The 25,825-nt window shown below is 42.2% G+C and overlaps 2 protein-coding genes across 3 annotated transcripts; one reads left to right on the forward strand and one right to left on the reverse strand.

Annotated features, from left to right (window-relative positions):
* The first annotated feature begins 1,355 nt into the window (after positions 1–1,355).
* LOC147446832 (universal stress protein PHOS34-like) lies at positions 1,356–2,597 on the forward strand. Of its 2 annotated transcripts, XR_015189573.1 has the most exons (5): positions 1,356–1,594; positions 1,681–1,790; positions 1,876–1,994; positions 2,110–2,274; positions 2,507–2,597. XR_015189573.1 is itself a non-coding variant. In XM_086522791.1 (4 exons), exons 1-4 carry the CDS (start codon positions 1,360–1,362, stop codon positions 2,177–2,179), a joined length of 534 nt encoding a protein of 177 aa, XP_086378917.1. In that variant the 5' UTR covers positions 1,356–1,359; the 3' UTR covers positions 2,180–2,417. The 2 variants fall into 2 exon arrangements, 1 of the variants encoding a protein (XP_086378917.1); XM_086522791.1 differs by lacking the exon at positions 2,507–2,597 and having other exon boundaries at positions 2,110–2,417.
* A 1,461-nt stretch (positions 2,598–4,058) lies between these two features.
* On the reverse strand, positions 4,059–8,713 carry LOC147446833 (uncharacterized). The gene is made up of 2 exons (XM_086524561.1): positions 8,633–8,713; positions 4,059–8,558 (listed from the first exon to the last, which is right to left on the reverse strand). The coding sequence occupies exons 1-2, from the start codon at positions 8,711–8,713 to the stop codon at positions 4,059–4,061; spliced, it is 4,581 nt and encodes a 1,526-aa protein (XP_086380687.1).
* Positions 8,714–25,825: the final 17,112 nt, after the last annotated feature.

The raw sequence follows: 25,825 nt of genomic DNA on the forward strand, positions 1-25,825 counted from the left end.
AAGGTTGAATGCCATTAACTCATCTATTAACCCTTTCATCCTACCCATGATAAGATATGACCAAAGCGGCCTTGACATTTTTATATTTGTGTTGTTTTGATTTTTTATTTTGTGTGTGTGTGAGTGCGAGAGAGAGAGAGAGAGAGAGAGAGAGAGAGAGAGAGAGAGAGAGAGAGAGATGGAGAATATTTGAGTGCACTCCCTACCAAACTCTAGACTTAATGGAATTTATGGCATAACTCCTCCATATACTTTTGGAGGTACCTCACAAATTCTCACAGCAAGAGGCTAGTGCTTTCCTGGTAAGACCGGAAACTTCTCGATAGCAGCCTGGCCTCCCATGTTTAGGCCTAGATAGTTTGAGTATATCTAATGTGTGATGATCTGGTTGTAACTGTGATGTATTGGTTGTGTATGGCCCTGATGGCACGATCTCTGCATGAGGTGATTTTGTAATTTTGTGTGGTATACAATATATTTCTCACTCAACTATTGATGAGTTTTGCAAAAAAAAAGAAAAAGATTGGATCAATGTTATAATCACTCGCTGTTGATGAGTTTTGCAACAAAAAAAAAAACCAAAAAAACACGTTCTCTAAACATTTGATATATGGTGGCAATCCCCACCTTACCTTTTTGGCATGGACTTCCTAATCATCAATCCTTGCCATTGATTGACATTTGGCAGTTCTCATAGATCAAGGGTGGGAAATGTCTAGTCCTTCACATCTCATTATCTAAATTGTTGACAATCTTTCTACAATATCTTGTGCCCCTAGGTGGAATTCCACCTCTAGTCCTCAAAATTAGAAGCTTAGACACTCTATCACTATGCTTGAACATATTCATGATGTATAAGAGTCAAGTTGTGCTCTTCATATGATTTTGGGCCCAGAGAAACTAGAACAGACAAGATAATTACTCGAGTGCACGAAAAGATCTACGATGCATAATGTATCAGCGGGAAGCGAAGATAGATAGGTATGTTGATCCCATGTGAAGCATAGCATGCATCAATCCTACTTCCATAAAGGCCATGCCCTTTAGTGGAGATGCGTCCTTTAAAAAAAAAAAATATTCCAAATGGGCCCTTCATGTAGCATGCGTGAGCTAGTAGCAAGAAAGAAAGAGGAATACCTTTATGCTTCCGCATTCCATTCTCCACACCACAACACATATTGTAGATAGGGGAGTGGAATAAAATCAAATTGCAAGGCGTGACTTCACTCACTTTTGTAGGAGGATCACTCCCATCCTCACTCATTCCAGAAAAAAAAAGAAGATGCTCCTCATCTCTGCCTTTCCATCACCCTCTACAAGGCCCCCTCTATAAAAGCATACCACTAGCAACATTCTTCCATGGTTCTATGTGATATGCACGCATCCGCGCTTGTACACACACAGCCGAGTATGGATCATGCAAGGAATGTCGGTATTGCGATAGATTTTTCGCCTAGTAGCAAAAATGCTTTGTTGTGGGCAATACAAAACCTTGTCAGAAGTGGAGATAGTGTGATTATATTGATTGTGCTACCAAAGGGCTCTGACGTTGGGTCACCGCATCTCAAGACGCTATGGTTCGAAAGTGGATCACGTAATTTTCTCATATATTTGGCATTAAGTTTGAAGCATTCATATATAAACCTAAAGTGTTGCTATTTGCTCTTTTCATAAATACAGCACTTATCCCGTTTCTAGAGTTCAAGGACCCCAAAACTCAAAATGGCTATGGGGTTGCAACTGACTCTCAATTTATTAGCCTTCTCGACAATCTTAATCTTCATCATGATGTAAAGCATGTTTAACTCTTCTTTGTCTATTGTTGCATTAATGGATATTTGGTGTGTCATGCATTCAATTCCTTGTGCCAATTAGGTAATAATACACGCTAAGATATGCTGGGGTGATCCGAAGGAAAAGCTCTGTGAAGCGGCGAGCAACATTCCCCTGCAGTCCCTTGTAATGGGAAGCAGAGGTCAAGGTACCCTCAAAAGGTAGTCTCTCTGAAAAATTCAAGAGTCTTTTGCCTGCATGTGTTAAATGGAGTGGCATACACAAAAAGAGGTTTATTTTCTTGGCAATAACTTTGTATTCGTGGGTTGATTTCAGGACTATTCTTGGAAGTGTAAGCAACCATGTGGTCAATCATGCTACATGCGCCGTTACGGTCGTGAAATAAGAAGCTCGTAGTGCATTTGGATGTCATGCAAAGCATCTCTGTATTGTTTGCAATGCCGAAGTTGTACCGAAGCTTGATGTGGTGGTAGGAAAAAAGTAAGTTTGGAAAAAAAAAAATGTTAAAGAATTTAAGAACAGTGATGTGTGTGTGTGAAAGAGAGATGAGTCCAAAACAAAGAAATGGTTTAAGAAATTATTGTTTAAGAAACGAGTGCAAAGCAAAGGTGCTTATTTTGGTTTCTTTAGTCTCAAAATGTGAGTGCAAAGCAAAGAAATCCTATTTTCTTTTTCAGTAGTGATTTGAGCTTGATCCGAATGCACAAACCAGGTTTGCTCGAAAACAATGTGAAGATTTCACGATGGGCTCAAGAAGGCATCATTTTTTTCTCTAATAAATGATTATTAGAACACATTTGACATGTTAATGGACCTTGTGTTCATGAAAAATGTGTCCAAGCTTAATATTCTGCTGTATTCAATTTCAAAAATGTCAATTGAGAGTAAGGGGAAAAGGCGAATTTTTGCCCCAAAATAGAGAAAAATAATATAAAAACTCGAAAAATAAATCTAATTTTTAAAAAATTCCTCTTAGTAAATTCAAGAAAAGGAGTTTTATATGTCTGAAAAAATGATATTTCTCGAACACTTTAATGGAGAGAGATTAGAGATTAGAGAGAAAGAGAGAGAGAGAGATGCACGTGTACACGCACACATGCTCATTTTCATAATAAAAATATTCAAATGAATATAATAAAGCACTAGTGCAACGGCGCCGCCTCCGGCGGTGCTATGTAGTACCAAGCACGACATTTTTTTTCAATGACCCTTGACTAACAAATCAGCATCTTGATGAGAGAGAGAGAGAGAGAGAGAGAGAGAGAGAGAGAGAGAGAGAGAGAGCGGTACTGTGTGTGTTTGAAATTTATATGATGGAAAACATGAAAACCTTTATGCAGCAACCTAAACAAAAGTCATCACAACATATTTTCAAACTAACTTTGCACTAACATATATAGAGTAAGTGATATTTCCCATGTCAAAAAATATAACATGCGTAGAGACTTAAGATTTATACGCTCAAAAGCGTAGTCTACGACATGCCCTGCTGCGGTATCGAACCACCCATGGCCCACGATGTAAAACACATCTACCAATCACTGGAGGAAGAGATCCTAACACAAAAACACGTAGGAACCAAGCACCGAGATACAGATTTTGAGCAAACATAGCATTAATTGGACGGGTTCTGCCTAACTCTGCAATGGTGACACGTGCTCTGAATCCTCTCTGAATAGCAACTTGAATGTAACACAACAAGCTCGGATCATATGAAGCATGATATATACCCACCATTAAGAATTATGGGTAATATTGTGATCTATAGCCAAACAAAAAGCTATTAGTATAGACAGATTTTTTGATACACAAAATCTATTACTTTACTATATAATATAATAATATCAACACCAACATTGTTACTTTGCTACATCCAAGTCCTCGAGTAGATGAATCACCTGCATGGCTGTGATTGGACCCCTCCATAATGGTGGATCTAATGCATAATCGTTGACTGTGAGATTTAAATTCTTTAAAGTATCGAAATGTCACAAACACACATATACAATATTTTACCTCGGACGTGTCGAGGTCGTCTCCCTAGTGTGTAAGTCACAGAGGCGTTAGGATCCATCTTCATTCATACATATACATATCTATACATAATAAAGGATTAGAAATTCATAAAAAAGCACATAAAGCATAAACTCTCAGCACTAATAAATCTTAGTCAATTGTTTCAGCGAATATACCTTGCTTGAGGCTACACCATGTTTCATAAGAAGATACTAAGCTTGTAAATGACAAAGAAATAGTTGCGAGAGTCACTGTGCTTTTTTATTGGATGATGAAACATATCTAGCCACGTTAAACCCCATGGCAAGGGGGTGGCAAGTCAATTGCAACACCTCTTTGTAGACAATGTTAGAAGTGTATGTTCTTTGATCTCCATGTCTACTAATGGTTGTTAAGTGACTATCACCAACCACAACCTTGATGGCAGAAGAGGATCTCACGCAAGACATTGCCACATATAGTTGACCATGGGTGAAAACAGGTGTTGGGAGATACAATCCAAGAAGTCCCAATGTTTGGCCTTGCGCCTTGTTGATTGTCATCCCAAAAGCACAACGTAGGGGAAATTGGCGGCATCTCAAATCAAAAGGGAGACCTTCTCTAGATCCCATGAGAAAATCAATCCTTGGAATGAACACTGCATTTCCTGCATGTGACCCTGTAATGATTTCTGCTTCAATCACTTTGCTGTGGAATTGCTTGCAAATCAAGCGTGTCCCATTACAAAGACCACTTCTTGGATCCAAATTGTGAAGCAGCATAACTGGAGCATTCTGTTTCAATCGTAAAACATGCGGTGGAAAGCCTCCCCCAAGATCTAAACTATTTACAAACTCACTTGTGAATAAAATGCTATCACAATTTGATTCACACACTAAGTCCGCACTGACATATTCCTTATAAGTACCAGAAAATTGCTGCAGGCCCAAATTGTTTATAGTATCCACCTCCGTGTTCCGTGGAGCCAAAATTTCTCTATCCTTGAAAAAGGATGCATGGCAAGTCTGTGTTTCAAGGTCTCTATATATGCAAGCAACCAATGCTTGCAAATTATTTTGTGGTAGCATCATGCAAGCCGTCAGGGCCACATTATCAAGTATGTCCCCATCACAAACATCGCCATTACCAATATCAAGTGTCCATTGCACAAACTCTCTTTCAATAACATTACTTAAACAATTGACCACTCGCATATTCTGCGTTGGATGCATGATTTCTGTACGTTGCCAAATGTATGAGTGGCACAAAGCTGCATTAACAATGTCTTCTCTTCCCCCTTTTGGCACAACAGGTAATATCTGTCTGAAATCACCACCAAGGAGGAGAACCTTTCCACCAAACAACATGTCATTTTTCATGACATCTCTTAGTGTCTTATCAAGAGCCTCAAAAGCGTGTCTATGAGCCATGGGGGCTTCATCCCATATGATCAATGAACTCATTCGCAACAGCTCAGCAAGCTGGCTATTTACTTTAATGTTACATGTGGACTCAGAAGTTATATCAATAGGGATCTTGAATCTAGAGTGTGCAGTCCTTCCGTTGTCGAGAAGCTGTGCTGCAATCCCGGACGATGCACATGCCAAAGCAACTTTGGACTCTCCGTGTATCCGAGAGAGCAAAGCATTGTAGAGATAAGTCTTTCCCGTTCCACCTGGCCCATCCAAGAAAAAAACAGTCCCTCTGCTCATGCAAGCTGCTTGTAAAACCCAATTGTAAGCTTCCCTTTGCCCAACATTGAAAGATGATTCCATTCGAGCAGACAATACTCTTTGTTCCTCTCTGTTATACATGAACTCTTCAGCAAGCACTCCATGCTCACTCATAATTTGCAAGGTGTGATCCACCTGGGGCATTCCAGAATAATCCGAGAGCCTCTTTCCATAGTGTTGAAGCATTGTCTCTAAGTTTGACAAAGCTTGGTTTTGTGCCATGTGTTCACAGATATTCGCATCATTTGTGTGAACCCCCATATGATATACATGGTCCTCAGAAAGCTCCTTACAATAACGATTCCACAATGCACCAGGATGTATTGGCTCACAAAAAACCAAAATGATTACAAACAGTAGGCGCAATTGTTGCCCTGTTTGCTGAAAAGAAGCTTCTTCCAAACAAAGAAACCATTCATCATCAACTTGCAGTAATCCTCGTGCATTACATGTTTCTTTAAATGTGTCATATACTCGTCCATTGAAGGTTCTAATATCCTCAAAAGACTTACATCCTTTGCACATGTTGAGTAACAAACGCAAATAGTACAAATCTCCAGCATTGGGAACAATGTGGTACATTCTTCCAATCTGTCTTTGAGTCCATGTTCTACTTGCTGGCCTCCAAACCCACTTTGTTGGGAAGTCTATGTACAACAAATCGTTGGCCTCTGGATATTGTTGATTTGCAACAAACCACTCAGTGAGCGTTGTCTTTTTGTTGACATCTCCCTCCACCACACTCTGTACAGTCGCTCTGTCGCTAAAGATGACTTGATTTTGATGAGGCAAGTGAACTTGGAGCCGTACTATGTCGGGTTTCTCTTGATGCATGTGAAAACCCAATATACGCCAGATAGCCTCAGATGCTGATACATATCGAGCATTAAGATAGTTTGTAACTTCATTTAGAAGCCCTTCACTATCTTGTAGAACAACAGTGGCCCTGTCATGTCCCTTATACACATACTTGTAGAGATATTTCATAGCGGATATAGTGGAGCAAACCTCCACATTGATATGTGCATTGTACCTTATTGACAAAAATAGATTGTATGGAACAATCCATTTATTACTCATTTGCGCTTTATTACAAACAGTGTAATTTCCATCATCCCTCCTCATGTACGTTGGGTATCCATCCCTAGCCACAGTAGTCAATGCATTGAAGCTTCGAGGATATTTAAACCTGCACTTCCCATCTTTCATACATGGAGCATTCTTATTCAAGTTTCCACACGGGCCATGCACATTACACCGACTGATAACATCATACAGCTGTGGAAACATTACTTTATCAGGAAGCTCTGCACACACAATCTTATCATAATGCAATGTCTCTGTTGGCTTATGCTCAGATGCAAGAATCAATAGAATGTGAGCATGAGGAAGGCCTCTCTTTTGGAACTCAATCACAGAAATGTGTCCAATGACCTTACCAAAAATAGCTCTCTTAATCAGCAAGCCCATCAAATCCTTGAACTTATGGTAGAAAACACGGGCAGTAAGATCAGGACGATCATTGGATGTTTGTCCAGGCAGTAATGCATCCTGTATCTCCTTCCATCCAGGATTGCATGTGAATGTAATGAAGAGATCAGGTTTTCCTCTCTTGCGTACAATTGCCATGGCATCCTGGTACAGCTGGTGCATATAGCGAGGGCCACCAACATACGAAGAAGGCAATACAACCCTTCTTCCAACATTAGCACCCAATAACAGTTCTCTATCATCCCTTGTTCCATCTCTTGCTCCAACCATATCTGTCAAGCCTTGATACACCTCACTGCGAAGTTCACTTTGATAATTAAGAACCCACAAAAGCCTCAACTCCTCCATACAACTATATGCATCAACAATATATTGTTGCAGTAGCCTACCACCACGTAAAAGACATTGTGTCGTGTCATCTCTAATTTGCAATCTATACTTGTAGAAATCCATTGTAGAAATATACTTTGTAGTTCCATTTACTCGCTCTCTGCTTACATCTGCTCTGTTCACTTGGGGTATGTAAGGATTCCAACTTTCTTCACCATTTGGAAATAGCAACACATATAATAGAGGCATGTATGACCTATGGCAATTTGAGATTCGTTTTAGACCACCACCCAAAAGATTCAACACAATATCACGATGGCCAATGTTGCTCTCTTCACCCTGACCAGGCATGATTGCAGCAACTTCCACACTTGTTGGAGCAACATATTGCCAGCCATTTGTACTCTTCTCAGTAATGACCATCCTAATCTCCGGAATATTGGATGTTTGGACCATTGTAGCAAACCCCCTAAAAGCTTGAACATACGGATTTACTCGATGCATCATCGATTGCAAGCTTTCCAAAACATCTGGTTTGAGTTTAGAAACATGACTCATCCTGTCTTGCAACTCATTCTCAGTGTCAAAAAAATACAACTGAGCAAAGCGAGGGATTTGACCTGATCGCTCTTCTGGCATCAATGGACCAATGTTATGATAGATAGATCCATGCACCTTGAAGGTATAGATTCCTTTTCTTTGGCAGAGAGATTCATCTATATGAGCTCCCAAAGAAGAAAATGCCAACACACTATTGTATGCTCTGATATGTTTCAAGAATTTTCTACTTCTAGTATTACCCCCGTGCATCAATTCCCTCAATTCTAAAGGAGGTTCACTTAATGGCGGCAAAGAAACATTTCCTGAGTTGCAACAACTCTTCCCCACAAATGTGTGAATGGTCTTTGCTTCCGTTTTCCAAGCTAAAGCACCACAAAAGGAACATGCAAAATCCAAGTTGCCTATGTTGTGAAGAATACACTTTTCATGAGAAATAGACAACATAGAGATATGCATCAAGGAAGTGGCCTCAGAATATAAGTAGGTGATAGATAGGCAAAGTGTCTCAACTTTGGAGTAATCTCCCTCTCTGGAGACAATTACAGGCTCCTGAAGAACATCTCCATTATTGTCGTCCAAACTGTCTTCCACTTCAATCCCTACATAACTTTGCAAGAGAATTGACTCGTTATCTACATCCAATGCAATCCTTCCCTAAGGAAATTCATTGCATCGATTCACGTTTATCAAATGCTGGCAATCTTCCCAGCGAGGCACATCAATCTCACCCAGAGAACGTCGAACTCTATCTCGCGCTGCTGCACGTCGTGTAGCTCGAGAGGCTTGACATATCCTACTACGTCTTGCATGTCCAGGAGACAACACCTTTGGACCAATAGCCATCTGTCCAAAAAAGAACTCTTATAAGTACTCACAGGTTTATACAGGTTAGTATCTAGAGAATTAAGAAGAGAGTATGGAGAAGAAAGGATTTCCCAACTATGTCTATCTTTCTTTGAGAGAGTCAGTGAGAGGAGGCTTGCCAACCCACATGGTAAATGTCTATATACTTCTATATCTGTCTCTCTATATCTCATCTAACTACTACTAAGGATATAGTTGTGGGAGCAAGCCCCTTCGATTAGTCCACCGACGATTGTCGGTTAAGTTTCAGCCGACAGTTTTCCGATGCGGTTACAATGCGCCAGTCTGCACGTCAACTGGATTCTCGCCCGACTGAGGTCCCCTGACCCTTGAGGAGTCGCCACATTATCCCATTATTGACCATTGGAAACCTTTGCTCAAGACGGATTCAAAGGTGCATCCAAATCAGCCCCGAAGTGCTTCATTATGAAGAGTTACCATGGTGACAGGTCCCCATTTGAGTTGGTAGAGTTGCATTGAGGCTTCTGTTGTTGTGTACATTCCGTTTACGCAATCAAAAGCAAATACCACATCGGAAATGGTGTGCATCTGCCAAAAATAGCCCAGAGCTTCTTGACCCTACCCAAATTGGGCATATCTGGCAATCAATGCATTCAAAGAGACGGCATCCTATATAAGAAGCTCTCTCCCACTTTTTGTGCTTTATGAAGTGCTTCACATTTGTCATACCTAGAAAGAAGTCAGACATTGCACACACCTAGAATACTTTGTGTAAGTGTGTGTGTGTGTCTGTGTGAGTGTATGTGTGCATGTGTGTGTGAGAGAGAGAGAGAGAGGGAGAGAGAGATTCACTGCTACATGACTTGAGAGAGAGAGAGAGAGAGAGAGAGAGAGAGAGAGAGGGAGAGGAGAGATTCACTGCAACATAACTTGAGAGAGAGAGAGAGAGAGAGAGAGAGAGATAGAGAGAGAGAGGGAGAGAGAGAGTTTCACTGCAACATAACTTGAGAGAAAGAGAGAGAGAGAGGGTGAGGGGGGCGAGGAACGGGAGGTGTGACCCAAAAGACACAATGGCAACAAAAATACTACAATTATAGAGATCCTCTGAGAATGTAGTATCCAAAGAAGACAACCAAGAGTCGTGAGCAAAATAAGCCTCCCCCAAAATAAGAAGACTACATACATAAGCCTCCCCCAAAATGTAGTCAATATCCCCAAAGCCACCAAAATATAGATCCGCTAAGTCTATAATGAGAAAGAAGTGAGTATTACTATCGATTACATATTTCACTTCTTGCAAGGGTTGCCCTGCTTTGAACTGGATGGAACATCTCCAACGGCATTAATCCCCTTCTTGGGCCAATGGGTCATTACCAATGCATGGAGCTTGTTTGAGATAGATCTAACTTCGGAGACACCTGTAGTATGTTGTACTGCTAAGGCGGTCAATTTGTTGCTAGTACTTCGTAATTCAGGCACAATGCTTTTGAAATCAATGCTATCCTTGTCAAGAACGGACCTCTCCAAGAGACTCATGATTTTTGCCTGGTTGCTTTCTATGCGAGAAAGTTGTCCTTGCATTGAGCTCTGCTGCTGCAAAATACCATTAATCTGTAGCTGCATCCGCTCCTCTAGACGATGAAGATAAACCCCTTGCTCATATTGTGATTGGCTCAGCCAGTGAATGCTCTCTCTATAGGAAACCTGTGATGCCTCCGCTCTCTCACATGAGGCTTGAATTTTGGAGCATACTGTGTGGATGATACCTAGTCCATCTACAATTTGCCTCTTTGCAGGTCCATTTCCACCTCGGGCAACGCGCTTGGCATTTCGTAAATTGTTGCTTGGGTCTCTCTCTGGGGTAGAAAATATCACCTCCGAAGAATCTCCTCCAGACGTAAGCACGTGCTCCATCTCTGTAATGCAGAATAAGATATATATTTAGCACCGTGTTATACATGTTTTTCTCTCTATCTTGTTTCTATCTCTATTTTTCCCCTATCCACCTCTCTATACCTCCCTCTCTATGGCGCAAGGTGGCCATAGAGAGAGCAATAGCCAAAGCCTGTATGTAGGATGTCGTCTCTTGGAATGCACTGATTGTGGGATATGCCTAACTTGGTTAGGGCCAAGAGAGTGGCTGCCCATCCCCCCCCCCCTCTCTCTCTCTCTCTCTCTCTCTCTCTCTCTCTCTCTCTCTCTCTCTCTCTCTCTCATGTGTAGGCATATCCCACAATGAGTGCACTCCAAGAGACGACATCCCATAGATTAAGCTCATTGAAAGCACCTTTTGTGCTTTATGAAGTGCATGGAAGTTGGCATACATGTCGACCAAGGCAATGCTAGAATTCAAGGGCAGAATTTCTCCTTTTCCCGAACACTGACTCACAGTCTCAGTCTCACGTGGAGAGGACAGGTATCAAATAAAACAGCTTGAAATGTTATATTAAACGTCTTCAAAAGGCCAAGGTCTATGAGACCTATTTTTTGTAACTGTTGGTCCACTTTGGAAAACCAAGCACCAAATGGAGGGGATTCCCTCCTAAACTTTTAGCGTTTCAAAAAGTGTAGCTCACACCACCAAGAGGTCTTCCAGGGTGATATCCGTTGCCATATCTCAAACCCTCAACTGTTAAGAGTGCCATATTGTTCTAAGAGTGTCACCTAGTGTCCGGCGGTACAGAGTGCGCTCAAGATGTTGTCAGTGCTTATCTCAAACCCTCAACTGTTAAGAGTATCACCTAGTGTTCGGTGGTAGCTGTTCCCATCTGCGAGTGAGGTACACTCTAATTTATTTTTATTGTTGTGCAGTTCTTAGCCCTACTCACATATTTTTCCTGAACACTGACTCTGAGGTTTTGTGGAAACACTAATACATGTGGCAAGGCATTCTCAATCACGGTGTGGGCCGTGATGGGGGACTTCGTGGGCATCCACAAATACTGGCTACAATCAGTGGTTAAAAGCTTATTGGCCACTTCAAGCTGGACATTTCCCGCAATCAGTGCACTCCAAGAGTCGACATCCTAGGTCAGAATATCCTCGTGCACTTTTTGTGCTTTATGAAGTGCATGGCATTTGGCATACATGTCGACCAAGGTAGTACCAAGAACGAAGTTTTCTTTCAACGACCCCAATTTTACAATATTATCATGTTTTTTTGTGCCCATATCAGCATCTTGTGTGATGCCACATACCTTCAAGGTTCATGCATTTGGAGACATGCCCTCTCTTTGCATTTGTTAAAAACAACCTAGAGCTTTGTGACCATGACCCTTGCCCTCAAGATGCAAGCGTATGTGATTACATCTGAAGCGACACCCTCGCTTCGCATCAGTCGAAAACAACCCAAAGCTTCTTCGCATCTATGAGTTCAACTCTTGTTGATCCTTGAGGTTTCATGGGGTTGAGCGTGCAACTTTAAAACCTGTCTTCTTCTTCTCCTACTTCTCTCTATAGTTCTACAACATCTGTGACGTAGCACTCATACATGTACCCATCATTGTCTGCGCGAGAGTAGCACCCAACATCGAGATGGAGTTCTGTCTGATATTTTGAAGAGAAGTAGGAGGAAAACCTCTTTGGGTTACTGAAGGGGCATTCAGTCGGCGGCTACCGCAACACCCTCCCACGCTTCTCTTATGGACGACTATGTCAGCACCTTCACGCTCTTTCCCATCCCCAACCTTTGCGATCCTCAAGCTGGACCCAACACCCTCCTCCATTGAAGCTTCACCTATAACCCCACTTCATCCATCTCCAAAAATTAAGTTGCTGTGGAAAAGGCCACCATGACCTCCACAGCAACACCCTACCCCTTCATAGCCGAGAAGCTTCTAGAAATGGACCAGCTCCATCATCGCTACTCCTACACCATCCTTAATACCACCCTCCCACGCCACTCTTATGGACGACTATGTCAGCACCTTCACGCTCTTTCCCATCCCCAACCTTTGCGATCCTCAAGCTGGACCCAACACCCTCCTCCATTGAAGCTTCACCTATAACCCCACTTCATCCATCTCCCCAGAGAATGCTCTCTCTACCATCTTCTCCTTGATTGTTGACGATTGTGAGTAGCTAAGGATGTTGAAGAGGGGAAAGAGGAAAATCTCTTTAGGGTTCTTTGGTGGTCATTTAGCCGGTGGCTACCACAATAGAGAATATGCGTACGCCTACGGGCTATAGAGGAGGGTAGTGGCAACGCTAATACATGTGGCAAGGCATTCGAGTGGAATAGCAAGGGCATTGACACGCAGTAGGTGTGGGCCGTGACTGGCAACTTCATGGGCGTCCGCAAATATTGGCTTAGTGCATTCCCGGAATCAGTGCATTCCAAGAGACGACATCCTAGGTAGGAATCTTCGAAGGGCCAAGGTCTATAAATGACCCCTCTTAAAATAGCTCAAAGCTTCCTGAATCTGCTATTGGGCATCAATGCACCCTTGCGAGGATCGATCGCATCAAAAAACAACACACGCCTACTTCTCTCTCTCTCTCTCTCTCTCTCTCTCTCTCTCCCCTTGACATCTCGGACAGGAAGCTCCTCAAGCACTTTTTGTGCTAATTCCCAAAATACCCCTTAAATTTCAAAATTCCCGAAAGTACTTTCAAAATTTCAAAATCCGTTTTTTAGTGCTTAGCATGTAATTTGTCGTAAAATAATGAAGCAATTCATCTCCAAAGCCTACATAACCAACACAAATTCTAGTTTTTTAGCATATTGTATTGATACAATTTTTCTTTTTCATTTCTGGAAGCACGTAAAATTATGAAGCAATTCATCTCCAAAGCCTACATAACCAACACAAATTCTAGTTTTTTAGCGTATTGTATTGATACAATTTTTTTTTGCATTTCTGGAAGCACGTAAAATAATGAAGCAATTCATCTCCAAAGCCTACATAACCAACACAAATTCTGGTTTTAGCATATTGTATTGATACAATTTTGTTTTGCATTTCTGGAAGCACGTAAAATAATGAAGCAATTCATCTCCAAAGCCTACATAACCAACACAAATTTGTCTTAAAATAATCTGCAACGTGTAAAATAATGAAACAATCCAAAAAGCCAACATAACCAACACAAATTCTAGTTTTAGCATATTGTATTGAAAGTGCATCTCTGGCATCTCCAAAGCGACATGCAAAACAACACCGTCTCAGGAAAATGAGACTCTCTCTCTCTCTCTAACATTACATTCCATAACAACAATACACAGGCGCAGGTGCCAGGGGGGGGAGGGGGTTTCATTTCATTTCATTTCTTGCATAATATGGCGGCAGTGGCTTCATTTCCTGCATAATATGGCGCGGCGGCACAGGGCCAGCTCGCAGGTGGAAACAACGCAGAGAGAGAGAGAGAGAGAGAGAGAGAGAGAGAGAGAGAGAGAGAGAGAGAGCTACGCTTATACCTGCAGCCGATGGTGCAGTCGTCGAATGGAGCCGGGTAGCGATGGCGTGAGCTCCACAGATGTCGGGCAGCTCCTGCGATGGCGCAGGAAAATGCTCTCTCTCTCTCTGCCGTAGGAGGACCTCTCTCTGTCTCTGCCGCATTTCATTTCATTCCATAACAACAATACACAGGCGCAGGTGCCAAGGGGGGGGGGGGGTTTCATTTCATTTCATTTCTTGCATAACTTCATATTCTTGCATAATATGGCGGCGGTGGCTTCATTTCCTGCATAATATGGCGCGGCGGCACAGGGCTAGCTCGTAGGTGGAAACAACGCAGAGAGCGAGAGAGAGAGAGAGAGAGAGAGAGAGAGAGAGAGAGAGAGAGAGAGAGAGAGAGAGAGAGAGAGAGAGAGAGAGCTACGCTTATACCTGCAGTCGATGGTGCAGTCGTCGAATGGAGCCGGGTAGCGATGGCGTGAGCTCCACAGATGCCGGGCAGCTCCTGCGATGGCGCAGGAAAATGCTCTCTCTCTCTCTCTGCCGTAGGAGGACCTCTCTCTGTCTCTGCCGCAAGAAAATGCTCTCTCTCTCTGCCGCAGGAGGACCTCTCTCTCTCTCTTGAGGACCTCTCTCTGGAGCGCGTGTGAGGACCTCTCTCTCTCTCTTGACGTGAGGAATGGAGGAGCAGGAGCACGACCTCGACCTCGACCTCCACTCTCTCTCTCTCTCTCTCTCTCTCTCTCTCTCTCCCGCCCGCATTGATCAACACTTAGCATTGCCGGGCGCGCCAACTCGAGTAGGCGGCTGGCTGACGATGTTTTTATTTGAAAAAAGACTTGACGGAGTCGCCCATGAGGTGCCTGACTCTCTAGGAGTCGCCACGTGGCAGGGGGGGGGGGGGGGGGGAATCCCCTCCCCTTTTGTCTATTAGTATAGATGAAATGACTTGAAATGTCACCTAGAAAAGTTAATGTGAGAGTGACCATTTAATGGTGAAAGAATTGTAAGGGGAAAAGGAGAATTTTTGCCCCAAAATAGAGAAAAATAATATAAAAACTCAAAAAATAAATTTATTTTTATTAAAATTTCTCTTAGTAAATTCAAAAAAAATAGTTTTATATGTCTGAAAAAATGATATTTCTCGAACACTTTAACGGAGAGAGCTTAGAGAGAGAGAGAGAGAGATGCACGTGTACACACACATGCTCATTTTCATAATGAAAATATTCAAATGAATATAGTAAAGCATGAAATGACTTGAAATGTCACCTAGAAAAGTTAATGTGAGGGTGACCATTTGATGGTGAAAGAATTGCACGTTTTCTCTACCACTTTCCTATGGCCTTCTTGGCCAAAAAAAGAATGAGTGCAAAGCAAAGAGGCTTGTCTTAGTTTCTTAAATCTCAAACGTGTGAATGTGAGTGCGTGAAAAGAGACAAATAGGGACATGAGTGAATGTGAGTGTGTGAAAAGAGAGATAAAGAGATGAGTGCAAAGCAAGGGAGGAGTTTAATAAAAGTGTCCTTTCATGAGGTTATAGGTCAAGGACTAGTACAGATGGAGAAAATGAGAAACTTGTAAAACTTTTTATCTCTTGGTCATTGATGGACCAATCCAGCGTTAGAAAAAAATCGGGGTCTAGTGTATTTTAACCGGCTGAAATTATAAAGTCCTGGTTAGATTTTGAGCTTGCTCTTAAGAAAACCGGCAAATTTACATAAGTTTTAGTGTAATTACCGGCAAAAGCTTCAAATTTTGACCTAAAAACCGGAAGAATTTCAAGTTTTCCCTTATTTTGATCGGCTAGGAAAAATGTATTTGTTTAGCCTTGGGTCACCAATCCATTTTGCCCAAAATAGTCATTTCTTATAAATGAGACTAGAGATTTTTGTAGGACATGAGATAAAATTCCTTGTTAACTTCAATGGGTTGGTGATCAAATCATATAATTGCTTTTGCCTCACTTTTTTGTGTGGAAAACACTCATTTCTTACAGTTGATTGCATATAAATGAGACTAGAGATTTTTGTAGGACATGAGATAAAATTCCTTGTTAACTTCAATGGGTAGGTGATCAAATCATATAATTGCTTTTGCCTCACTTTTTTGTGTGGAAAAAAATGGGTACAAAAAAGTTATATTTTTGACATTCTACGGACCTATCATCAAACTTCATATAGTCATGCTCATTACACATACTATATACATGTCTTCTTAGTTCCCTTTGGTCCTTTAGATTCAAAACGAGACATAGATCATGTCAAAAGAATAATAGATCTCTTACCAAGTGGAACCTTGCAAAGAATGATGAAGTGCTAAATACAGCAAACATGAAAAAATTGGGTTTAGCAATATGACCTATAGAATCCCATAGAAACTATCCAATATCTAGTCGAATTTGAACTTTTTACTGTTAGATATGGTTACTACCTACAAAATGCACACAATTGGCCTAAGAAGCTAGAAATATTTAGAAAGCTATAAAAGTGTTTCACGACGTAAAAGTGTCTCATTACCAATGTAGTGTTTAGAAATTTTGGGTTAAAGAGATGGAGATAAAAGATTAATTTAGGGTAAGAAGGTGATGGTTATGATGGGCTGGTGAATTGGCTCCTGCATTGCTCGTATCTACTCTGGTGGCCTTAGCAAGCTTGTGGTTGCGAGAAACAACGATCTACATGTGGTGGGTTGCTGCTCACAAGTAGCTTGGCATTTCTACTCGGTGTTGGATCTCACTGTGCATGTAGCACTTCCTTTCTTGAAGCAACGTGGGTTGTTTTCAAGTCCGAGGATCATTATCTTGCTATGATTTGTACTTGGAGTGCTTACTATCTAAGCGTATAACTTTTTAGCATGCTTATTATTTCCATACTATCTTGCTTCACCCTTCACAACTTCTATTAAGTTCTAGCTTATAATCGCACTTATTAAGTCACAGGATCTAAAAATTGACCTTATGCAGGGACGTTGGTACAGCCAAATGCTGTCGACAGTAGAAGCGGGCACAAGCGGGGCTATGTGGTCAAACAGATGCAGACCCAGGTGATAATGCAGCTGTGAAGTGTCATTGTGGTTAGGTGGATCGGGAAATGTATGCATATGATGGTTTTTTTGGCCAAGGGTGTGCTGTCAGATGTCAAACTGGGTGATGGCCTCATATGCCCAAAGTGGTGGTTTTGTGTGCTAGGATGTGGTGCTCGATGGGCTTTCCAAGCAGGTCTAGACGACTCATCAAACGGAGCTCGAATGTGAAAGATATGGCACCTTGAAGTGGAATGCATTGCAGATCCTTGCCGGATTGGGCGGGTACAAGTGGTTGGCAAGAGATGATGCGAGTTGATATGCTTGAAGTGATCGATTTGTAGAGCATGCTGCTCTGCTCGGATTGAGAAGCGGGCTCCCAGATGAAAAGTTATGGCCAGTTGAAAGTTTTTCGGGGGTCGGGTGTGTACCAAAATGTCCTCATTAAAAGATGTGCCGCCAGGTGTTTTTCTTGCCTCGACCAGTTTTGACAAGGTAGCATGCACTACGTGGGGTCAGTTGAAATCGAAGGCTTGGAAATCGAAATCATGGGCGACTGGACATGCCAAGGAGAATGTAAGGCGGTCACTAGCTTTTTTTTCAATCCTTTAGCGATTTTGATTGGCGAGCTCGAGAAATTTGGAGTGCGGAAAAAATTTCTTATGGCTTCGATCTAGAAAGACAGAGTTCGAGTGCATTGATGTGGTGGATATTTGACAGTCTCGACATGGGGGAGCACCGACTATATGGGAACGATATTACCAAGTTCTTATTTTGTGTAAAGGTAAAGGGAAGGAGTGGCTGGAGTTTGGGGAAGGCAAAAAAGAAAAATATGTTAACTTCCAAAGCTTAAAAGGAGGGGAGACCAAAAGGCGGTGTCCAAGGACTTTCTTGTTCTAGAAAGCTCGGAAAAAAGGAAATGAAAGAGGAAAAGAAAGAGAAGGGCAACGACGGCGCCGTCGTTGCCCTCTGTGGAGGAAAAAAATAAGGGAGGAGGTTTTTGGTTTTAAAAAAGGAGGAAGGGAACTTTTGGAAGGGGGTTTTTTTCGAGGATCGCTCGTTTGGAAGCAAAGAGGAGCTCGTGAGGAGCAAGAAGCCATGAAAGCTTGGTGTTGGACTTGAGCGGGGCTCGTCTCTTTCTGTTTTCATGAATGCTGATGAGCGACGGTGGTCTTGTATAAATGTTTTTATGCGAATGAAGAAGGAGTCCCCTTATATGAGCAATTGCGTCGTGCTTTTCCCTTTTCCCCTTTTCTCTCTGCTCTGTTGAGAGTGTATGCGGTAGTGTGCTCCTCGACATAGCATCTGCAAAGAGAGAGAGAGAGAGAGAGAGAGAGAGATAGTGTTTGTGGTTTACGGGAGTTGGCGATTGTCGTCATTATGTGAGTGCGGGTTGTGTGATAGCCGTGTGAGTTTGTGTGTGTCTATGTGAGTGTGTGTGTGCACGCGGTTTGGTGAGAAGTACGAGTCGAAGGTGTTCGCCAAGTGGATTGGGGTGTTGTGTGTGCCCTGGGCTATAGGAGGCAGCCGTGTTAGCGCGCTGGGTGTGTCCCCCATTCCCCCTATCCAACTTCTTTCCACGGGCTGAATCCTTGAGTTTTTGTGACCCGGATTACACTTGCTAGGTAGTGTCATAAGATGAAAAACGGAGAAAATGTATGCTTAGGCAGTGGCTGGAGGTCAAGGGTAAACCAAGAGGCAGTAACTCCAGGCCGAGCCGACTAGTTAGAATGGTGGTGAATAGGATAGGAAAGTAGCAAAGCATAGAAAATCGGCCATCTCAAGAGATCATTTGAGAAGGCAAGGAGAGACATGCTTGCTGACTATGCCCCATCAAAGATGCACTTTCTACTCTTTGGCTCAAGTTTGTTCCTAAACTCCTTTGCAACGTGAGTATATGCCTCACAGCCAAAGACTCTGAGAGGCTTGTATGAGGGCACCTTGCCTAACCATACCATCTCTGGAACTGAATCCTTCTGCAAAACCTTGCTAGGAGATCTATTTACAAGATGAACAGCTATTGATACAGCTTCAGCCCAAAACCCATTTGGCAGCTATGCATTAGACAACATACTTCTGACCTTCTCTTGTATGGTCCTATTCATCCTCTCAGCAACACCATTTTGAGGAGGATTGTAAGGAGCAGTAAGTTCACGTTTTATACCTTTTGACTCACAAAAGTCCTAAAAGGCCTTTGAAACATACTCTCCACCATTGTCAGTGCGTAAGCATTTAAGCTTCTTGCCACTCTGATTCTCCACAAGTGTCACAAACGTTTTGAAAACACTAAACACTTCATCCTTGTGCTTGAGAAAGTAAACCCATACTTTCCTCGAGTAATCATCTATAAATGTCATAAAGTAAGAAGCTCCCCCTAGAGATAGGTTAGGCATAGGTCCACACAAATCACTATGAACAAGTGCCAACTGTGTATCTCTTCTATTGCTTCTATGCTTATGTGGCTACTGTGTTTGCTTACCATACAGACAATGTTCACAGAATTCAAAATCATTAAATGAAAAGCCAGGCAAATAACCAGAACAAGACAAGATTTCCATTCCCTTCTTGGACATATGTCCTAACCGGCTATGCCACAAAGAAACGTTCGGCTGCTCGGTTACATTGATTACATTTTTAGAGACATTTGATACATAAATCATGTAAAGTCCTCCAGACTTTACTCATGTAGCCAGCATCATCAAGTAAACCTGTGCTGATCAAGCACTTTGTAATTGCGGGAACATGTCTCACATTCTTCAGCGTGAAAGAAGAGCCATTCTGAAACTTCAATTGAACATCTCCAACACCTAAGATCTCACATGTCTGCCCACTGCCTAGCCGAACATGATCTTTAGTGGTCACATAAGAAGTAAACCACTCCTTGTTTGGAGACACATGAAGTGATGCCCCCGAGTCTATAATCCAGTCACTCAATGCTTTTCCATCAGATGCTGTAAGAAGAGCTAAGTCCATTGTATTCTTCAAGAAGTAGATGTCTCATGACACTAGACTGTCATCCTCTACAACAGTGTTTGTCACATTTATTTCTTGAATCTTCACTGAGGACTTGTTCTTCTCACCATGGTCTTCAGCTTTCTCTTTGCCTTTTTCTACTTTCCATTCTCTGCAGTCTCTTTTCATGTGACCCTTCTTGCCACAGTGGTAGCATTCTATGTCACTCTTGCCTTTAGCACTGCGGGACTTGCTACAAGACTGATTCCTCTTTCCACCTTTGTACTTTTCTTTGGTCCTTCCCCTGACAACTAAGGCTGTTCCTTTGCCTTTGTCCATTGTCTTTCTATTGGTTTCTTCAGTAAGCAGACTTCCTTCTACACCTGCTATGTTCAAACCATCTGGAGGTGCAGAATTACTCAAAGCTGTGCGAAAAGTGTCCCAACTTTTCGGCAATGTGATCAACGGGAACATAGCTCTAACAGGTTCATCAAACTTGACCCCTTGAGCTGGTGTTGAATTCATTCAGATGATTGGACATAGGGGTCCCTTCTTTCATCTTCAAGTCAACAAGCTTCTTAAGCCAGTATACCTGTGAAGCTGCACTCTGCTTCTCATAAAGATCACTCAGCTTTATCCATGCTTGATAAGCCGACATCTCGTTTGCTACATTGAAGTAAACGCTTTTTGCCAAAGTCAGCATAATGGTCGAAAGTGCCAATTCATCCATTTCATTCCATTCATCTTCGTCCATATCTTCTGGTTTTATCCCCTTGAGCTTTATAGGTTTTATCTGCTTCTTTTGTACCAACATGTGCCAAATCTGCTTCTTCCACAATGGGAAATTGGTTCCATCTAGCTTCTTGATATTGTAAAGAGTAGTGTCCTGTGATCCAGCCATAGCTACGCTTCACAGTGGTTTACTTTCCTGGGAAAAATTCGGCAAAGTTTCCCCTATAAACTGACCTCTGAACCAATATCAACCTGTCAAATGAACCAAGAAAGCTTCAGATTTTGCATAAATTTTGGCAGAGTCTCCTTTGTAAAATGGCTCTCGTGTACTAAAAAACAGACCAAAAAACAGCTCAAAAAACACTGTCTCTCTGACACTGTAAGCTGCGCGTAAACCTGTCCTGCACCTGTACTGTCTCTCACTGTCCTATAAGCATAGACTGCGACAATGCCTCAACGGCAGTAAAGCAAAGAAGCAATCCCAACTGTCTAACTCACAGTCAATACATCCTAGCTGCCTATCTAAGGGTGCTCGAGGGATCGCTCCAAGACCTGTATCACCGAAAGGATCTCAACATTCGAGAATCCCCCAGCTCAATAAAACCTCACTCGACCCTCAACAAAGGCTGCAGTAAATCTGACAATACATAGACTTCCCACAAAGTCATACATCCACAAATTTCCCACTGTATATTGTAACCGTTGCGGCAACTGTTTGCTGCGTGACTCACAGCCAGCAAACCCTCAACAGACATACATCATCTCTGACAATACATCCCATGTGGAAGTACCTGCAATGTCAGGATGAAATCTAGAATATCAAGCAGCAAACACAAGCTACCTGATGAACTAGTGGATGTCGCCTACAATCTGTGTGTAGATGCGCCCGTGTCGTATGTGACATGCCTCCAAGAACTGTGAGCCGTCCTTCGATGTGTAGACAACCACAAATCAGCACTCTGGGAGTGTCGATATCCTCAGCACCTGCAGTCGTAGGCCGAAAACCCCAAATTTGCAGAGTCGGATCTGCACCCGTCGAGACCACGTAGTCGAAAATGGCCTGCGCAGACCTTTGTCGAAGCCGAACGGTGGCCGAGATGACCTCAGAATGAAATTCTGACAACACTCAGTCCTTTGGGTTCTCCCACGAGATTTGGGGCCATGTCTTCACCTGTCGAATTTCACTCCAATCTGAGTTGGTGACTCTAGCCTTCTGCAGTGCTGCCCCGAGCCTCGATCTGAGCTCTGATACCAGTTGAAGGAGTACGAGCGGAAGTGCGATGCGAGAGAGAGTGCGAGAAGAAGAGCACGAAGATATGGTGAACTCGCTCTACTGTAATGTGTAGAGCATAGTGAGTTCTTATTAGGTTTTTACAAAAGAATATGTGTACATACCTGGCGGCCCGCCCACTCACCTGGGCGACCACATTGGGCTTTATACCCCAACAGAATTCATGCCTTACGGCATACTCCGGATGCAGTCAAAGCTCTGCAAACAAGCTTAACTCTAGAAGGCAAGGCCTACAAATGGTGGATGTCTCTCAAGGAGAAGAACATCATACCACAGATTTGGGCAGCTTTTGAAGCAATGTTTAGCAAGGAATTTTTTCCTACAAACAAGGCTGATCGGAATTGGACGGCTTGGGACACATGTTCCATGCGCCAATATCAATCACTTCTTGAATATATCTCTCACTATCGGAACGTTATCCTCAAGTTGGAAGGCTTAGATACCTTTCAACAAGTATGGGGGTTCATACGAGGTCTGACACCCAAGCTTAAGAAGTATGTCAAGACCCAAGACCCTAAAACACTTGAGGAAGCCATAGTGAAAGCACATATTCATGATGATCTTGATGAGAAGAAAACACATAATAGTCACGTGCCTGCTAGCATACATGGTAATACACACAATCAGTATGGGCATAATAAAATAAAATTTCTAGTTGCTAATTCAGATGCATCTAGAAAACCCAAGGGGTCTAGGGGTCCTCTCTCTCTTGAGGATTTTGATAAAGCCAAGAAAGAAAAGTTATGTTTTCAATGTTTAGGAAGAGGTCATGGAAAAAAGGATTATCCCAAGGAAAAATCTACTGCTCAGGGAAAGGAGAAAGCAGTGTACACGGTGCAACTGCTGCCTCTTGAGTCTTCCTCAAGATTCTCTATAGTGGAAGTAACACACACTGAGGTGGTGCATGAATGCTGTCTCAGAGCTTCCATGTGGCAACCAACCTTTGGACCACATGAGTTAATACGTATGCACAGATATCTGCAAGGGCACAAGGTGCACATCTTGGTAGATAATGGTGCTACTCACAATTTCATCAATTACGGATTGGTGAAAAAACTCTCCGAGTACCCACCGCTACAAGGTAGCAATGATGAATGGACATGATACCGAAATATGGGATACTCAATGCCGAGCTGTTCCATTGGAAGTACAAGGGTACTCTACATGTTTGGATTCTCAGGTTATGAACATGGAAAGGGCTGATGTGGTTCTTGGTAGGGAGTGGTGGCATAGCGTAGGACCATCACTGAAGTGTAGCTATGAGCATAATAGCTTGATGTTTGAATCCCATGGCACACATGTGTTGTTGTTAGGAGAAAAAGATATACCTTCATCACCACTGATTTGTACCGTTGAGCTTATGCGGCTCATTTCTGATAATGAAATAGATCAGGTTTTCTTGTGTTACTCACTGTCTCATTTTCTTTCTAACATTGAGTCTGTTGAACATTTCGCAACGCCGCATGCTTCTCTCTCCTCTATTCCACCAACTGCTAATTCTAAACAAGAAAATGTTCCTAGTCAATTACAGAAATTATTAAAAGAATTTCAAGATGTATTTCTTAATGATTTTCCATCAGGATTACCACCGGCACCATCAATACAACATAGCATTGACGTGGTTGCAGGTTGTAAACCTATTAGTAAACCACCTTACTGTATGAGTTATCAGAGGCTGCTGAGGTGGAAGGTCAGCTTGCTGACTACCTTAGTAGAGGATTTATACAACCCAGCTCTTCACCATGGGCTTCGCCTATCCTCTTAGTGAAGAAAAAGGATGGTAGTATGCGCATGTGTGTAGATTATCGGGGCTTAAATGCGGTTATAGTTAAGAATAAATACCCATTTCCAAGAGTAGATGAGTTGTTTGATAAGCTCACTCATGCTCGCATTTTTACGAAAACAGACTTGCGGTCAGGATATCACCAAGTCCGTATTCGACTTGATGATATACCTAAAACTGCATTCCGAACACGGTTTGGACACTACGAGTTTTTGGTGATGCCCTTTGGGTTGACCAATGCGCCCGCAACATTCATGACACTTATGGATAGTGTCTTGAAGCCATATTTGGGCAAATTTATCATTGTTTTCCTCGATCACATTCTAGTCTATAGTGCTTCTGAAGAAGACACTTACAACATCACATGCAAGCGTTTGAGTTGTTACGCACAAACAAGTTTCTATGCCAATGAATCTAAATGTGATTTTGTATAAGATGAAATTCATTATTTAGGGCATGTTATTTCAACTAACGGCCTATACATGGATCAATCCAAAGTGGATATCATCCGGAAATGGCCTCCTCCTAAAAATCTGGAAGAATTATTGATATTTTTAGGATTTGCAGGTTTTTACCGAAGGTTCGTTAAAAACTATGCTCAAATTGTTGTTCCTATGACGGATTAACTAAAAGGCGAAGATAAAGCTTTTCAGTGGGGATCCGCTCAACATCACAGTTTCGATACGCTCAAGGATGCATTAGCTACAGCTCCTATATTGGCTATTGTAGATCCTTTGAAACCATTCATTTTGGAAACGGATGCAAGTGACCGTGCTATTGGAGCATTCCTATTACAAGACGGACGGCCGATTGCATTTGAAATCAAGAAGCTTGATGCAGCTCAGTAGAACTATTCTGCTTACGAACGCGAACTCTATGCAATAGTGTCTACCTTAAAAACATGGCGACATTATCTGTATGGTGCTCAGTTCGAGATTGTGTTTGACCATGAAAGCATCAAATGGTTTACACAACAAACATATTTAAAGGGTCGAAAAGCCTGGTGGGCCGAGATCCTTCAGGAATATGACGCCAAACTAATATATCGCAAAGGCCGATACAATGTAGTGGCAGACGCTCTAAGTCGAATGCCAAGATCAATTCGCTCTTGTTCACGAAACTTCGTAGTGAATTTTTAGATTCTCTCAAGGGCAAATATGAGCATGATGAATCATATTCCAAAGTGTGGAGCCATGTTCAAAAGAGGGATCCTTCTCACTCCAATGACGGTAGTGTACAATTAACCTCCACACATAGTTCTCCTTTATCAAGTGATGAACTACAGTGATGGAAGCATTTTAACATCGACAATGGGTACCTACTCCACAAAGGGAGAGTTTGTGTACCGACGGACACAGACATTCGGTGCCAAATTCTTTATGAATGTCATGATAGTCCAAGTGCAGAGCACCCGGGGATTAGAAAAATGTATGCGCTCGTACGATGAAGTTTTATTGGCCAGGTCTACATGGATTTGTTCAAGCTTATGTCTTGCACTGCCAAAAATGTCAAGTTAACAAGGCAGAGCGCCTGAAAGCAGGAGGACTCTTACATCCTTTGGTGATTCCCAATGGAAAATGGGAAAGCATCTCTATGGATTTTATTGTAGGTTTACCAACCACTATACGAGGTCATGACTCAGTATGGGTGGTCGTAGACAGGTTGACTAAACTATGTAAGTTTATTCTGACCAAATCAACGGTTAAGATACCAGAACTAGCCAAGTTATTTGTGGACAATCTATACAAATTGTATGGTTTGCCAAGTAACAATGTTAGTGACCTTGATCCCAAGTTTAACAGCCACTTTTGGAGAGCTATATTTAAATGATTGGGTACACAACTAAACCTAAGTACATCTGATCATCCAGAAACGGATGGTCAAACGGAACGGGTTAACCAGGTGCTAGAGGATATGC

Source organism: Adiantum capillus-veneris, chromosome 11, assembly GCF_014529385.1.
Source record: "Adiantum capillus-veneris isolate H3 chromosome 11, ASM1452938v2, whole genome shotgun sequence".
Lineage (NCBI taxonomy): Eukaryota > Viridiplantae > Streptophyta > Polypodiopsida > Polypodiales > Pteridaceae > Adiantum > Adiantum capillus-veneris.